This window comes from Urtica dioica, chromosome 9 (genome assembly GCF_054948205.1).
Source record: "Urtica dioica subsp. dioica isolate 48M chromosome 9, U.dioica_male_clone48M_v1_H2, whole genome shotgun sequence".
Classification (NCBI taxonomy): Eukaryota; Viridiplantae; Streptophyta; class Magnoliopsida; order Rosales; family Urticaceae; genus Urtica; species Urtica dioica.
This window is the reverse complement of record NC_142764.1, coordinates 23,353,717-23,371,566: the sequence shown is the minus strand read 5'-3', so window position 1 is coordinate 23,371,566 and position 17,850 is coordinate 23,353,717. Positions and strand designations below refer to the sequence as shown.

Below are 17,850 nucleotides of genomic sequence, written 5' to 3'. Positions count from 1 at the left end.
GATACCATTAATCATAAACGCAATTAAAAACTCATAAGCTTTTCTATAAGCTCATAACCACTACCTAGTGATTTTTTGGAAGAACTTGTCAACGCGGATTTATGCGATGAAATTTTCGGTTGTTTATTGATTAATTATAATATTATTAATTACATAGACTTAAATCGTATGCGCGTTGTTCCATAAATCTACTACTTTGGAGAAACGATTGACTTTGTAATTTTCTTTGGATCATCAACTTTGTCATCATTGCATGTAGTTGTGTTTATTTTAACGAGGCTATAAGTTATATTTCACTTTTCCGACCATCCTTGATTATTTATTATCTCTACTAACAAGGGAAAAAAAAAACTCTTAACTTTAAGATTTTACTTGTACAAGATATACAGGCATGCTTTCTTATTTGTAATCGGTTTCTTGATCCAAAAGAAAATGCATTATGATCCTAGAAGTCATATTTATGAGATGCCTAAGTATTTTTTTTATGTTTTTGAAAATTAGAGATGCCTAAGTATTTGGTTAAGTCATCATCCATGAGTAAAAAATGGATTGAAACTCGTGTATATGTTAGAAAATGACACTTTTTTTTTAAAAGCAAAAGTGAGTTTGTTCACTAAAAAATAAAATAATAATTCATTTGAGAGATGCTTGAGGATATGCATTCCTTGTATATATATAGTTATTTTTAAATGTTATGGAGTCAAAGAGAGATTCACTTGACGCGCCCACTCAGTTCATTACTAATGCAAACAAGCACGGCGTCAGCCTCAGCCTCAGACCTAATGGCTCTTGTAGGAGCACTTGAGGCACGAGGGCATTGTGACCAGTCTATCAAACGTCGCGGTTTTTAGACCTTCTCATGAAAATTATGCGGATGTTTTGTGTCGAACGAATGATCGTTATATTTGTGTCGTATGTGACAATAACTATTGTTCATATGTACAAAATTTATGGTTCGTCTTTACCATTAACGAATGACACTAGGTTTTTGAAAATCTTCACTACAATTTTGTATCTTTCTCTTGCTATCTCACAAGTGACTTTTAAGACATTTTCGAAGTGTAAGAAATATTCGCATCTCATGTGTGATTAAAATCCTAGCGTCCTCAAACGTCAAAGAATTCTCCAACAGTATATTTGATGTCCGTACATGTAATTTGCATTCACATGAATTGGAAAAAAAAATACTTACCAGTGTAAATTTTACTTATCTATTTGTATTCATTCATAGATATATCATGTAATTTGGATGTATCTATTGTATTCTTGTGATAAAAAAATTATTAAATTGAAAAATTCTTATGACTTGTAATTGAAAAATTATCTATAAATTGCCTAAATACAGTTATACATGTATTTTGTTTATCAAAGTGAATTTTAGCTGGATATTTATTTGATACCAATAGATATCCACTATAATCTTGCCTTCCGTTACACTTCAATTAATTTATTTGTTTTATTGTCTTAATTTGATTCAAAATCTTATGATACATATGATGCCTAAAAGCACAAACAAATTTGTGAAGTAATCATTTAATATAATTTTAACATAAGACCTAACGGGTAGGTAATATATAATTTCTACACATCTGGTGTATTTTGTTTTCTTTTGTGGTGTAATTAAGGTTTCCTGGTCATAGGCAGGGGACCAGCATCAATTTAGTTGTAAAATTTAAAAGCACCCGTTATCTGAAACACTAAAAACCTGGAAGTAGTAATATATATGCGCATTCATAGATATTATTACACGGATAATTCAACCTATATTTATATGTTTCCTAAAACAACACTTCTTTTGTTGTCCTCTGAGCACAACTAGTGTGAGTTGTTTTGTAAGAAACGCCATCATTTTTTTTTTCATATAAAAATGTAGTATTTAGCTGCCTCTTTTATATTTTTATCCTAGCAATGTCTTATCGTTGCATGTGTAATAGCTAAATATCCAATTGATATTTATGAATTTGCAAGATAATCAAAATTATCAAAACTTAGTTAGATAGTTAATATATGTAAGTACCAGGTTTCCATAGTGATTAATTTTTTTTCAAGCAATAAATTGTTAATATTATCGTTTAAATTTTTAATAAAAATTTCAAAAAATCATTTTGGCAACGTAAGATTAATTTGTTGGAAACTTGAAAAACACTATTATTTTGTTAATCAATTAGTTTCAGATGAGTATTTTGTATAGTTTTTCCCATATTTTAATATACAAAATGGACGTTGATTTGAAAACAAACTTGAGACATAGACATTGGTGGAATCCGCTGAAATTGTAGTCAGACACAAATTTGAAAAATTATATATATAAAAATTAATAAATTTAAAAATTATAATTTTCAATAACTTTAAGGGGGTCATTTTCTCCTACTCCTTAGCTGGCTCCGTTTGTGGGCATAAAGTCTTACCCCTAAAAAAAAGGGGGTATCCACACATTCGTATTATTTTTCAGGGTTCTGATATCCTTTTATAGTTTTCAATTTTCATCCTTTTAGCATTCGTTTACTTTCTCAAATAAAACGACCTGAAGGTGTTGAAAAAGTTCCTTATGAGAATTGTGTGCGTGACAGCCATAGTTTTTGAACGACCTGAAGGTGTTGAAGTTCCGATTTATGGCGTAGAACTATAATTGTTAGTTGCCCAAGGATGTTAGAGAAGTCAGTCTATTGATTATTATTTAGGATAGTGTAAATACACAGAATTCTTAGGCTCGAAAACAGTAGATTAAGAACCCTTGTAATTGACTTTAAAATATAAAATATATGAGAGGTTTATAGTTACTTCAAAAAAAGAAAAAGAAAATTATAAAAGGTTTATAAAGAGGTGATCTACGTTAAAGTAACTTTCCTATGGTTTTTGTTTGGGCTCGCTCGCTGTATGTAGATTAAGGGGGATCAAATCCGAGTTAAAACCAAATTGGGCTTATTACCCAATCCAAGAGAATGGCCCAAGATTATACAACGCACCCACGTGTATCAAGTTCAAAATAATTTTATGAGTATTCTTTTACAACTTCTTTTCAAAGTTATATATATATATATATATATATATATATATATCAATTCAAAGTTTATAATTATTTAGAAATTACTATGCCTAATTAGAGTAGCATAAAAAAATTACTTAGATTTTTTAAATTTATTTTCAACTATTGAAATCAAGAAACACATTTTATATATATATATATATATATATATATATATATATATATAATTAATCTCGCACTTCAAAACGATTTGAGAAAAAAAAACAAAAAATTAAGAAAATAGCCAACTTAAACATTTGACATTGCTAAATAGTCAACGTTTGGTAAATCTTAGGTAAATAACCATTTTCAAGCGTAAATATTAGGTAAATAGCCAACGTTGATATATGAAAGTGGTTATTTATCTAATATTACGTCTGAAAGTGGCTATTTACCTAAGATTTACCAAATGTTGGCTATTTAACAATGTCAAGATGACTATTTTCCTAATAGAGCAAAAAAATTAGCATCTAAGCTCCGCGCCAAGTCACGGTGAATCTGCGGGACGCTTCGAATGCGAGATGAGGCATCCGACAAAATCACACATGGTTAGACTCCAATCTAATGTTGAGACCTTAAAGCACAAAGTCCCAATGCTACACAATGCCTTAGCCTTGGCGCCAGACAAAGTGTGAGGCCCCCGACACGGGGATCACCCTCATGAATACACGACGTGGTGTCGAGCGCCCGTGTGCAACACAGTGCTGATGTCCTCATAGAACCTTCCATATGTGCAAGAGGTGCATATCTAGAGCACATGCAATAATATTCTCCTTTCCCCTTTCTTTTCGGTCAAGCCACAACGCTATAAACACTTCATTCAACCAAGGAGTAATAAAACTCTTTCATGAACTTGGAAAACATGTTTCTCCGTCTCTCACTACACACTAAAAGTCATTCTTTTCTTTAAAACAACTAAAGATCTGACTACTCATCTCAAACATAGCGATAAGATTTAGGGTAATCTAGCAACGTAACCAATTTCAAACATGGTTTTAAAGATGTAGCCAACGTTTGGTAAATTTTGTAATCTAGCCATTTACAGAAATAAACGGTTAGAAAATATCGAAAATACCCTTATGTAACATAAATCATAGAAACCAAATGCTAGCCAACGTTTCAGCCAACCGAAGTTTATCGTGCGTAAAATAAACGGAAATTAACATAAATTAACAAAGCAGCGGACATTAACAAAAAATTAGAAAGAAATAAACGCTCAACAACCAACTTTGCCAAATATAGAATTTTTTTTTAAAATTCTAAATATATACACGTGTATTAACTTCAAAAATTCGTATTGAAAATTTGATCGGCTGGTGAATAACACCGTATTAAATGTGTATTAAAGGAAATGAAAGAAATATCAGTTGATAACACCATCGACAACTTCAAACTGGTGGGCATTGATCGGCTCTACCTGCACATATGTAAATTTACCATAATTAACAGAAATTAATAAAGCTTGACAAATATAGACACGTGTATTAACTTCGAAAATTCGTATTGAAAATTTGATCAGCTTGTGAATAACACCGTATTAAATGCGTATTAAAGGAAAGAAAATAAATATCAATTGATAATACCATCGACAACTTCAAACTGGTGGGCATTGATCGGCTCTACATGCACATATGTAAATTTACCATAATTAACAGAAATTAACAAAGCAGCGGAGATTAACAAAAAAATTAGAAAGAAATAAACGCTCAATAACAAATTTTGTCAAATAAAGAATTATTTTAAAATTCTAAATATATACACGTGTATTAACTTCGAAAATTTTGGTTGATCAAACGTTGGTTACAAATTTTGTAAGCAAATTCTAGTAGAGGATATTATAGTAATTAACATCTTACATAATTAAGATACGTCATCATTTTTAGCTAGAGTGAAAATTTGGACGAAACGTTGGCTAGATTACAATTTCAACGTTTCAGGTGGCTTAGTTCGACTAATTTTTCTAAGATTTATGTACTTGAGCGTCACGGGAAAATCCTATGTGTCCAAAGTACTCATTTGATTTATTTCTTCATGTGACGAGGACTCGGGGACATCTCCCTAGCTAAAAAGGCAAGGATGGCAAGTAAAGAAGGCGATACATATTTTGGGTACGTGTGACCTAAAGCTGCCATCTTAGGTGCAACCGCGAACGCTCTTAGATGTTAACCTGAAACCGAGATACACTGCACAACCACTTGTATCAAGTTAAATATTTTTTTATGGTTAGTCTTTTATAAATTTGTGTTTTCTTGAAAATTGAGAACTCTTTTATAATTTCTTTTCAAAGTTTATAATTATTTAGATATCGTTATGATAAGATTATTTTATGCAAGGTTAAACGCTATTCCCAAGCTTGAATTTAACGCATCCTTGAGTGATTTTTATTTGGTTTAATATGTGTTTGAGTTGATTTCAGGGTTTGAGAGTATTTTAGGATGTTTAAGATGTTTAAGTCGTTTCATGAAGTTTCGAAGCAAACGGGGTACAAAGGCCTTTCTAAAGGAGGCATTCAAGAAGAGAAAGCAGGGCCTGAGAAGTTGCGCGCCACGCAGGCGAACAAAGCCATTCCCAAGAGCTTTGGGCGTTCCATGCGCAGTTTGCACAGCAGAGCAACACACCGCGAACACTTGGAGTGCGTCGCACAAGTGATATGGCACGCCGCGCGGAGATGCTTGCGCGCTGCGTAGAGGCAAAAATAGCCGTTCCAATTTCGTGATTTTAAGTTGTTTTCAGCTGTTGGATCAATTCAAATTGTTATAAGGCTCCGAAAATATCATAAAATACCTATATATTAGACTCTGAATAAACACAAGCTAGGATATAATTTAGTTTCTCTTTGGTTGTTTGGCTAGTTGAGAAAGAAGGAGAATCAGAGAAGAAGATATGTTCATCACCGTCGTTGCCACCATCAATTCAGCGTTTTTTCTTCTTCTCTTTATCTCTGGTACTCCCTTGTTTATTATGCTTAGTTTTCATCCATTGATTTTGTTATTTTGCTTGTCTGTTTTTGTCGACGCCATGAACTGGACCCCTTGAGGGTGACGGCTTAGCTTTGCTTGAATATGGTTGTGGATTCATTATGTTTATTTATTGATTGAAGTATTTTTCATGTTCATCTTCTCTATCGCTTTATTGAATTCTGTGCTTAAAGGTTTGTGTGAAATTCGCGACCTCATTCATGATTTTTAAGATTGACTTGATGCTTGAGAAAAATTAAGTTGATCATCCATAAGAATTAGATAACCGTAATACATTCCTAAGTTGGAGATAGCTAAGCTGCTACAGAGTCGTGTGAACGCTCCTGATATTGACATAAGTTGTTAGATGCTCGAGAGAGATTTAATGATAATATTGCATGTATGATTAGTGAAGAGAGAGATTCGAAAAATGTGTGTAGTACGTTTTAGAAATCTCGATCATAGGAGAGTTTTGCGATGCCATTTTCCTTTCCTTCTACATATCCGTTTATCCACGTTTATTATGTGTTTTTATTTCAATCTTATTTTTAGTTAATAATCACTCCATTTCTTTTGAGTTCAATTTGTTGCTAGTTTGGTTTGATTTTCGGTTGAGCTAATCCTCGCAAGATCGACTCGTACTTACGATTATATTACTCAAGCGACTACTTGCACTTGTGTACAAAAATATCGCAACACGTTATCGACAATAATTTTTACATAATAGTATAAAAAGTTTACCCCAATTTTTCAAACTTTTTTTTCAACTATTGAAATCCATAAACACTTGCACACCACCTGGATTTATATTGAAATCCATATAAATTTTATATGATATGTGCTTAAAATGTTACAAAAATAAATAACCAGGGCAAACTCTATTTCTCAACAAATTTGGTACATACAAGACCCATCGACGAGATGAATCCATATAAACCAATGCACACCGCATCCTATCTGTTTTTTTTTTTTTTTTAAATAAAAGGGCACATCTCCGGAAAATATTTATATAAGTAAAAAATGGCTTAAAGAATGATATTCAAAACCCCTAATAAAAGAATATGAAAAGTGAATTACAAACACAATCATATTTACAATAAGAATTGTTGTTTAGAGATTTTCTTAGGTAACGAGTAGCACCAGCAAAAAATTATGTGTTCTTCTATAATCGCGAATGCATTTTTGAGAAACTTTGCTGTGTAATCCACTCTTGTGGAAAATAAGTTATTTCTCTTATCTACGAATGGAAACAAAGCCACACCGATCGAGCATCCGATGTTCAAAACACACGTCTTAATATGAATTAAAAAAAACAAAAGATGAAGAAAAAAAGAAGTAATAGAGACATTTGTTGACCGATGCTGGTTCTCACGGAGAAGACGGATTTGCGGTGGTAAACAAAATCATATATATGAGATCTTTGCATGGCTGCCTGGGCAGTGGCTCGGCCATGGCTCAGATGTAACTTTTTTAAAGTTCTAATTGATATTTTCTGTCCTCTGTTCATATATTAATAAGCCAATTGAAGTTTAAAAACATAAACTATCGATGCAGTTTTTGTCCTCGCTGAAAAGATGCTTAAATAGGCATGCAATAAAGGGCATTAATTGTTACTTGCAAATTGCATAGCCAAGAATCTTCAGAGACGTTATTTCTACTTTCGATCAAGCTTTTGTTTTGGATTTTTTTTTTTTTTTTTTGTTTTTGCAATAAAGCTACTCGTTTTTAACATAGATTATTTTTACACGAATGAAATGACATCCTGCTGCTAATAATCCAATTCTTCTTTGTTATCTCGCTTATAAAAGATTTTGAGTTGTTGAGTTGTGACAGGTAATGGTCTCTCTCTCTCTCTCTCAATAAAGAGCCACCAACGACTATGTAGATTAGTAATAGCTCAAACTATAAAGTTTCGTAACTTAATTTACTAGGGCAAAACGAATCGAATCCTTTACTCATATTATATCTACTCATGGCTGAAAAAAGTTAGCGCATTGATGAACTTGCTACTTGATGTATTGTCAGACAGATTACAATCCCGAGAGATCCCAAAGGCATATATATATGAACCTTGAATTAATACTTGATCTATATTATATATATGTACATATCGTATAATTTTATCGGTATATCCCTATTTGATGGGCATAAACAAAGATACTGGCAAGCACTAACCACAAAAGTTGGTTACTAATCATAATCGTATAATCACGTTTGACATTCCCTTTCTCGTGCGTCACTTGGAAATGCTCCCACCAAAATCCTCAACCCTAATTGGATTTACGACGTACCAATACTGCTACTATATACGGATATGCTTAATTGAAAATACATTCTTAAGGAACAACAATCTACTATATATATATATTCTCAAACCTTGATTATTGCTTATTTGCCATTTTTCACTTTTTCTGTTAATCTTGTTATTTTTATAAACAGAAAATTAGGAAAATAATCAACTTAAACGTTTGATATTACTAAATAACCAACGTTTGTTAAATCTTAAGTAAATAGCCGTAAATAAATACGTGACCTAATATATGAAGATGACTATTTATCTAAGATTTACGTCTGTTAATACATGAAAATGACTATGTACTTAAGATTTATCAAACGTTGACTATTTAGCAATATCAAATGTTTAAGTTGACTATTTTCCTAATGAATCCTTTTATAAAATTCCACCCATTATAAATGACTGATAGAATCGATAAGTTTTAATAACAATATATATATATACACACACACACACACACACACATACACACAGTGACGGATCTAGGTGGGGGCCAGGGTGGGCCAATGCCCCCCCCCCCCCCCTCAATTTTTGAAAATTATTTTTTTAACCCCGAATGTTTATATTTTTTTATAATTTTACCCCTTAAATTTTACTAATAATTATGTTTTTGACCCAAATTTGTAATTTTTTTTTCAATAATGCCCCTCCTAAAAAATATTTCTCAAATTTGCCCCCCCTTGATTGAAATCCTGGATCCGTCACTGCATACACACACACACAAAATTAAGTAACTAGTCTGTTTAGACGTTTGGGATTGCTATATAGTCAATGTTTGGTAAATAACCACAAACACGACGTGTCATTTTTTGTTTGCCTTTTCATTGAAATAAAATGACTAGTTATTTAAGTCAATTTAAGCGTGTAAATACGTAGATGTGATTATTTACCAAAAATTGGCTAAATAGAAATTTCAAACTCCAAATATGACTATATAACTGATGGACCTATATATATAGTATAATTATTTCTTCTTCCTTATTTTTTTTCTAATATGATAGCAGATAGTTATAAGTAATGAAGAAAAATACTTCAAACAAAATCAAACTTCAACAACCCATTAGCTTGTTTCCTCTAAAAAAAAGTTCCTATTTTAATTCCCTTTTAGATCTCAAAATTAATGTGTTAGACCGGAGCGATTAGGTGAATAAATCCTACGGTCAACACCTTAAACAAAATGTTTTAGCTTTCAATAATTGAATAGAATTTTCCTTTGTCGTCGTTTTATTTTGCAAAATAACACATGGTATAAGCACAGACGTAGATGGCTAGACCTAGAGGGGCTTAAGCCCCTCTAAAAAATAAGCCCCCTCAAAGTTCAGTTTTTAAACTCCGATAAAATTCAATATGTTCTTGAATGATAGAGTTTAAAATGAAAATTTGATTTTTATTTCCAAAATTGATTCCGCGTATGTATATTTCGGGGATCGTCGGAGGTCGTCGGAGTAGTGATAATTGAGAACCGAAAGAGTTAGAGAGATAAATGAGATAATGAGAACAAGTGCTTGTACTAAGGTATATTAGTCTCGAGGGGCTTTTTTGTCTAAAAATGTGACAAAAGTCCATTCTTGAAAGTATGCAAATAAAAAAAATTACGATTATTTGCTACTTAGCAAGTCAAGAAAACAAAAATTTCTTTATTTCTATAAAGTGTGAATAATTTTACGCAAGTATGTGTAGCATATACAGTGTCATTTGGTACTTCTAATCTTCTATTGTTGCAAGAGGGAGCTCGTCAAAGGTTGTTCGTCTTGCGCCACCTACGTGAAGAAGAAGAAATACTCCTCGCAATACCACATCAAGTTTCTTTGACACATCATCGAACGGGGATCTATATTCTTAAATTTTTGGTTGATGAGTGGAAAGTCTCCATTAGCGTGATGCAACTTCGCTCGTTTCCTTGGTTCATATAAGTAATACCAAAATATTGTTAAGGACAACACATGTGATTGGAACTCTCGCAGCCAAAGCACCTTTGAGGATATCAAAATGATCATGATGAGAAATTCTCTTCCGGCTCTTACAAATATTACTAAATTCTTTGAGGTCGTTATCTGCCTTAGGCGATAGCATGTCCATATTTGCCACCCAATTGCCAAACGATAACATGTCGTACAAGAAAAAGAAATCTCAACGATATGATACTTTGCCAGTCAGTATGGCAATACTACTTGGGTTCAAAATTCACAATAAAGACGGATAAATATGATGTTAGCCATTTCCTCACCAAATCGAAGCCCGTTGTAGACTACATTTTTTTTGTCTAGCACGGGTCAGGGGGTACCAATATACATGCAATCCGCATTAATGAAAATTATGGCTCTATAGCCAATTATCATGTACCATCTAATTTTACTTCATAGCTAGGCGGTACTTTACGTGCGACGCTTTGTTAGCAAGTTAACCTACATCATGTGTCCAAGAAAATAAAAATATTGATCCAATTTTCACAACATAAATAGGTTCTTTTGAAAGGACAATATGATTCAAAATCTCCCTTCCATTGCCGGAGTTGAAGATGATGATGGTGGCAACAACCTTGGTAAATAAGCTAAATTGGCTAGCTAAGCCACTACTCTTGGTTGGCTATAACGCTGTCCAAATGTTCTCGAATCCTCTCATCCATCTTTCGTCCATTCGATCAAGTATAGTGACACCTCTTGAATACGTTTTGACTTCCAGTCTTGGTCGACCAAATTTTCCCAGCAAACTAGAAGTGGTTCTCTCTTACTATAGACCCCTAAAATGTGCAAGATTTGAGCTAATACGACGTAGTCAAAGCTAGCTTCTCGTCCAATTCCTCATTAGTCACTTCAATGATCCAAAAATTTTATACTAGCTATTCAGGAACGTAAAGAAATCCACTTGTTTCCATTGTGCTTCTGTTGCTAACACACCAACAAGTCATGATCACGCAGCTATTAAACTATGCTTCGCAGACTAAGATTCTATGATCAATTAAAGAGAAAATTAACCTCTTAAGTACAAGCCTCACTTTTTTCAACCTTCCAAATTATTTGAGATATGTCAAAGCTTAATTATATGGCAAAACTGTTATATATAGCACAATATATGTTTTGTAGTCCCACCCAACAGAAGTACATTTCTTCATTGCAATCACCCTCATATGTGCCTTAACCTTCACTTGGATCTCTTGGGATTCTTCCTTGAAAACCAAGTTCTGTCCTCTAGTGCTCCTCTGAGAATGGAGATCTTTTTTTGTGGGGTTGTGTTTAAGATGCACACATGACATGATGACATCATATGTATATATGAATATTAGTATATATATGTGGGGTTGTGCATGTAGAATATTTATGTTTTTGTTTTTATGATGTTTTTTCTTTATTTTTTATTTTGTTGTGTTTGGATTCTGGTTTGTGTTTTTCACATTTCAATTGTGGGTTTATGTCCCAAAGACGTATTTGTCGTTTTTGTTATTTTTCTACTCGAGGTTTGCCCATACAAGTATCCAGACGTCCTTTCTCGTGGTGGGTGGCTTTCGGGAGTTTAGATTCATCCATTAATCTTGCAAGGGTCTATCAAACGATCCATGAAGTTGCTCTAATATAGTGTACGATTGTTTACACACGATGTCATCATTCGATTTTAGTATTGAATCTTATTCAACTTGAGGTCTTATCTTTCTTTGTGGATCGGTGTTTGATATTTGTATTTGTAGGTATTTTACCCATTATTTAATGAAAATCCTCTTATGTGCTAAAAAAAACTATGAAAGAATTACGGCCAATCCAGCTATAAACATAACAACTAAAGCGTTATTTACGTAAATAAATTTAGGGACCAACCGAGCTACGTATGAAAAGTTTAGAACAATCTAGCTATGAAATTAATAATGAGGGCCAAAACATCACTTGTAGATCTCAAGCAAAGTCAAAATCAGAAAAATGAAATTTTTGTAAACGTGCCTCGTGGACGCATCAAGCATTAATTTCACTCATTTATACGAGTCTCTACCATGAGAACCAGCATTACACAAGTCATTTTATTTTCGGTCAAGATTCTCTGTCACCTCTTAATTAAAGACAATAATAGCAACAAATTTACCACAAAGTTTTTAAATTCTTATAACTTTTTTTTAATCACTTGAATTTTTTTTTAACTTAATCACTTGAATTTTCATAACATCCACGCCCCTATATATCCTATGCATGCTAGATTAATAATATAATATAATCGAGCACATTTTCATCGGAAACAAATTTGAGCAGAAAAAAAAAATGGAGTAAATTTATAAATAAGTTGGCAATGAATGTAAAATTGTGGTCCCTTTGCAAGTTTTACGGCACTACTAATACTATATAGCTTGTAGTTCAAATAATTAAATGAGAATTTGATTCACTCCTCATTTTAATTTTTTATTATTATTTGAATTTTCTGAGATCCTTCCATAAGTATCAACTTCAATGTGGGCATCAATTAATCTGACTTGTGGTAAGGAAAGGTTGATTTATTTTTCGAGAAAAAAAAAGTTAGATTTATTTATTCTATCTTTATACAAAAAAAAAATGTTGGAATTTCATATCTGCCAGGTTTTAATGCAACGGTTTGGCATTTGTGTTGAAAACGAATACAAAATTAAAAGGAAAAAAAATAGATCTTGAAACTTAATGAGTTATATACGTTGTAGTTGCTTTTTGGTGCTTTGATTATTCCCATGTTGTTATTCACATAAAAACGAGGAAGATATATAGAGCATTAGTCCATTTTAGTCTGTTTGATTTGAAATAATGGTGTTTAAAATGTTGAATTGAATACGTGCCATGTGGGTAAAACTATTATTTGTTATCATTAATATTACTATGCCTATAGTACCATATAGTCTTTTATTGAGATTAAAGAAAAGGAAACGAAAAATTAAAAAGCACTTAGGTCAATGGGTAATAAAATAGGTTGGGAAGTTATCCAATTCTTAAGAGCATCTCTAATGCTAACATCATATTTTATCTAATTTTTTATACTAAATATGATGCAACTTTTACACCAAATTTCTCTTTTGCTCTAATGGGACTACCCTATATCTTATACTAAAAAGAATATTCTAATAATATATTTTTTATTAGACTTTTTAATTCAAGATGCTTTTAAGTTAAGTATCTTGATTTTATTAACTATTAATTATGTCTAATTACATATATAAAAATGTAATTATATTTTATTTATCAATTACGTGTAACGTATAGTTTAAATCAATAATAAATTACTTTAAAAAAATTAATTAATAAAAGTGAAAAATTAATTAATAAAAATATAAAATTAATTAACTTCATTACATAGATAATACAACATTTTTCAGAGAATAAATAATAAACTATTAGAAAAACATAAATAAGAAAATTACGTATTACTAATTGAATTAATTTCTATGAAAAAATATATACATGAAAATTACATATTACCAACATAGATAAAACTTTGTAGTAGTACAGTGTTTGTAGTAGTATCTTTTAATTATCGCTTTAATTTGATTTGATATCTATAAATCATTGTTATTATTTATCAGCTTAATTTAGTTTGATATCTATAAACATTTTTAATTATCGGATTAATTTAAGTGGTATTGAATAAATTAATTTAGATTATAAATAAATCTCCAAACAGTTATAAACATGTTGATTAAACTTGAATGAAATAAAATATGTATTTTTAATTATGAATTATAAATGAATTAAATTAAAATAATGCTTAAATATTTTGTGTAACACCAAATGAACATCGTTATACTTAACACTATTTATCTAGTGTAAAAGTTACATCCAATAAATAAAATTATAAAGTTATAAATTTTTATTATCAGAGAGGTTAAACTCTATTTATAGAGTTATGTATTGGAGAACTCTGCGCGGCCTTCCTTTGTCTCGTACCACTTCTTAAGCCTCAATGATATTCAGAAAACAATAGTGCTTTATTTTACTACTAATATTAGTTCAGATTAAAAAATGAAGCAATATTAGTTTACTACTAATATAATGAGAATTCATAATTTTTCTTAAATATTAGCCGGTCAAGAAAATCAGCCAAGAGAAAGAAGCAGAGTTGTCGTTAGTTTTGCTTTGTTTTTGTACTGACATGTACTAAATTTATTGGTGCATCGAATCACACACATATTCGTATAGATAAAATGGTCAAGTGCATCATCTAGTGTGGACCTAGTCAAGAGACTCAAGACTCAAGAATAAGGGCAAAGTTGTAAATAGCCCAAACGCGAAGAATTAGGTTGCCATATTAATAAAGTATAACAAAAAAATTAGCCCTTTTGTTAATTAATTAATTAAAAATATGAGTCTTTGCAGATTAATTGCACCTGCTTTTCTATTGAGCGGTAGACATAATTGTGTCATTACTCATTACTTACTCACTAAACCATGGTCACCCTCAACTGGCTCTTCAAGTCAATGATAAAAAATTTACTATTTTATTCCTTTTAAAAAAAAATTATTGACTATTTTCCACTCTCTCTCTCTCTCTCTCTCTCTCTCTCTCTCTCTCTCTCTCTCTCTCTCTCTCTCCACGTAATAGTATTTTTGGTACAGAGTACAGACTACAGAGATACATTTCTATGCTCATAACTATCTTCTCGAATCCACGCGCTTTTGTGATTCCGTAAAGTCTATTTGTTAATAATTGACTCTTTACAAAATAATTTGATATAACTGTAAAATAAATTAATATTTTCTAAAATTAAAAATTAAACAAAATTTTCCTCATAGAAAATGAAATTGATATGATTTATTATTACATAATATGATAAATAAAGTTACTCATGAGTATTTTGTGTAAATTGCATTTTTTAAGTTTAACTTTTTTATTTATTTTGGTAATAAAATTATTTTAAATTTTTATTAGGTTTGAACTTTGAAGTTATTGAAGTATTGCATTTTATTTTACCCTACACAACATAAAATTGATATATCGTTAGGTAATGAAATATTAATGAAAATTGTTATTCATAAAATAAGAATATGTCATCAATAAAGATATTATTATGTCCAGGATTATAGTTGTTTTTAGACAGAACAAGAATATAATTTGATTAGAAACAAATATTTGAAATTAAATTAATGTCGTTTTCACATTTGATTAAAAGTGTACATAAGTATTTTGATTCTATATGTAAGAGATCTATAGACGTGATTAATTTATAAAGTCAAACTCAAATAAATGGAATTAAAATTTAATGTTATGAAAATTAAGAATGATGTTCATTTAATTAAAAAAATTTATGCCAAAAATTAAATAACTTATTCAATAACGTTCTAACATACAAATGGTATGCATTGTCATGTTTTCGAAACTCTAGATAAAAAAAATATTTACACCAAAAAGTATATGTAATATTTATTTTCGTATAAGTTTCGCATGAATATCATTATTTGACCGATTTTTTAATTACTTTATTTTTCTTTTCAAAAAGTTGTTAAACGGTTAAAAAAACCGTTATATTTTTTAGCGGAAAAAAAACTAGTTTAACAAATTAACCGAATTGCACATCTCTATGAAGCCTACACTAAGTGAGCAACATTCGTTTTTAAGAACCTTGTTTGACAATAATATTATTTTCCTTAATAATAGGAATTAAATATCTAATTATCTATGATCTCCGTATTAGTTTTATTATTAATCTCTCTCTCTTTCTAGAACGTGGGACGCACGGTCCAAAGAGAGCGTAAAGGAATTTTAACCGCGAAGTGAAAGTGACTAAAAAAAAAAAAAAGTCCCCACCAAAACATTTCTTACCAAACAAAACAAATGAGAAAAAAATAAAATTTAAAGTAAACACAACACATGAACAAAACCAAGAAAAGACGAACAGAACAGAAAGCGTCTCTCTCTCTCTCTCTCTCTCTCTCTCTCCCTCTCTCTCTCTTTCTCTCTCCCTCCGAGACCATAACTCAGAAAGACAGAAAGTTCAGAAAGAAGAAGTGTGAGCAAGAGAGAAAAAAAAAGTCTCTCTCTCTCTCTCTCTCTCTCTTTGTGAGACCATAAACAATGGAAACCTCACAGAAACTAAACTCTCCACCGTCAACAACAAGCTCCACGAACAGCAACCACTATCACCACCACCAACAAGAAGCAAAGCCTCTGTCAAACCCACCGGCGACCAGATCCGAACCCGCGAACCCGTACCCGACGACATTCGTCCAGGCCGACACGTCATCCTTCAAGCAGGTGGTCCAGATGCTGACTGGATCGTCGGAGACCGCGAAGCAGGCCTCGTCGGAGCGGGCCCACATCCCTCCGGTCAGGCCCAAGCCCGGCTTCAAGCTGTACGAGCGGAGAAACTCGCTCAAGAATCTCAAGATCAACCCTCTCATGCCCGTTTACGCTTCCGGGTCGCCCCGAAATAAGCCAGAGATCTTGTCTCCGAGCATCCTCGATTTCCCTTCGCTGGCGCTAAGCCCGGTCACTCCGCTCATACCCGACCCGTTTGACCGAGTCTCCGCAGAGGAAAAGGCGATTAAGGAGAAAGGGTTTTACCTACACCCGTCCCCACGGGATTCGGACCCGCCAAGGCTCTTGCCTTTGTTCCCCACCACATCGCCAAGGCTTTCTTCAGGTTCTTCCTCTTTGTCGCCTTGAAGAAAATCAATTCCCAATTTATTATTATTACTATTAATAATTAATTATCATTATAATTATGATTGTTCCTTATTGTTATATGATGATGAGTAAGGCTTGGTTTTTTTTTTTTTTTTTTAATTTCGGTGGCTGTAAGATTTTTATATGTGCCGGTCCGGGCAATTCACACACAAGAAAAAGGAACGAGGAATATGTAACGCGATATTTTGCTGAGAATCAAATCAATGAATGAATGACTAATGAGAATCTTGGCTCCGGTACAAAAATAAGCTGTGGAAAACTCATTAAATTTCAATAATTTATTCCTTGAGTGTTTTTGTGATCCATTACTTCGCCTTGAGATGTTTTTTTTTTTCTTCTTGAAGTTAGGAAATGGTCTTTGGTTAGGTTAGGCTATAGTCATTTTTTTTGGAATTAGTGGGGGTAACGCTTTTACTAGACCTTATTAAATATTTATTTATTTCAGTCTCTTATGTATCAAGTTTGTGATAATCTAAAGTCGCTATCTTGTTTTAGGTCTGACTCTGCCTTTTCAACCAAGTTACGGTTACGGTTCTTAAGATATAACATGTTTAAGACTATTTTTTTTTTAATTACGGAAAAAAAAAAAGCTTCAATGATCATCCCACAAATTCAAATGGTGGGCCAAATAGTCAATTCAGGGGAAGCCTTAAAATCCTCTTTTAATTTAGGAATATAATTGAGGTGTTGTAATGTAATAGGGAAGTATCAAAATTAATAGTCAGTGACATGAATAGCGTGATAGAACGGCGAAAGCAGTTTCTTTGCTGTATGAAATATTGAATGAAATGGCAAAAGGAAGACTTAATAAAAGAGTTGAAGAGCTGGCAAAGGAATCTTGACCAATTTGTTGACTTGCCATTTCCCTTAAGTCTTGACCCATCCGGAGGACTTTATGGTACTTTTTTTTTTCAATTTTCAAATTTTAGAAATTTAAGTTATTTTTTAGG

The 17,850-nt window shown here is 32.0% G+C and overlaps 1 protein-coding gene across 1 annotated transcript; it reads left to right on the top strand.

The window, feature by feature from the left end:
• The first annotated feature begins 16,093 nt into the window (after positions 1-16,093).
• On the top strand, positions 16,094-17,203 carry LOC149385938 (VQ motif-containing protein). Its single transcript, XM_089626767.1, has one exon. The coding sequence runs from the start codon at positions 16,289-16,291 to the stop codon at positions 16,877-16,879; it is 591 nt and encodes a 196-aa protein (XP_089482893.1). The 5' UTR covers positions 16,094-16,288; the 3' UTR covers positions 16,880-17,203.
• The last annotated feature ends 647 nt before the right edge of the window (positions 17,204-17,850 follow it).

Bases quoted from the DNA above. Each gene is read 5' to 3' on its own strand.
- LOC149385938 (XM_089626767.1), top strand. From the start codon at position 16,289: ATGGAAACCTCACAGAAACTAAACTCTCCACCGTCAACAACAAGCTCC.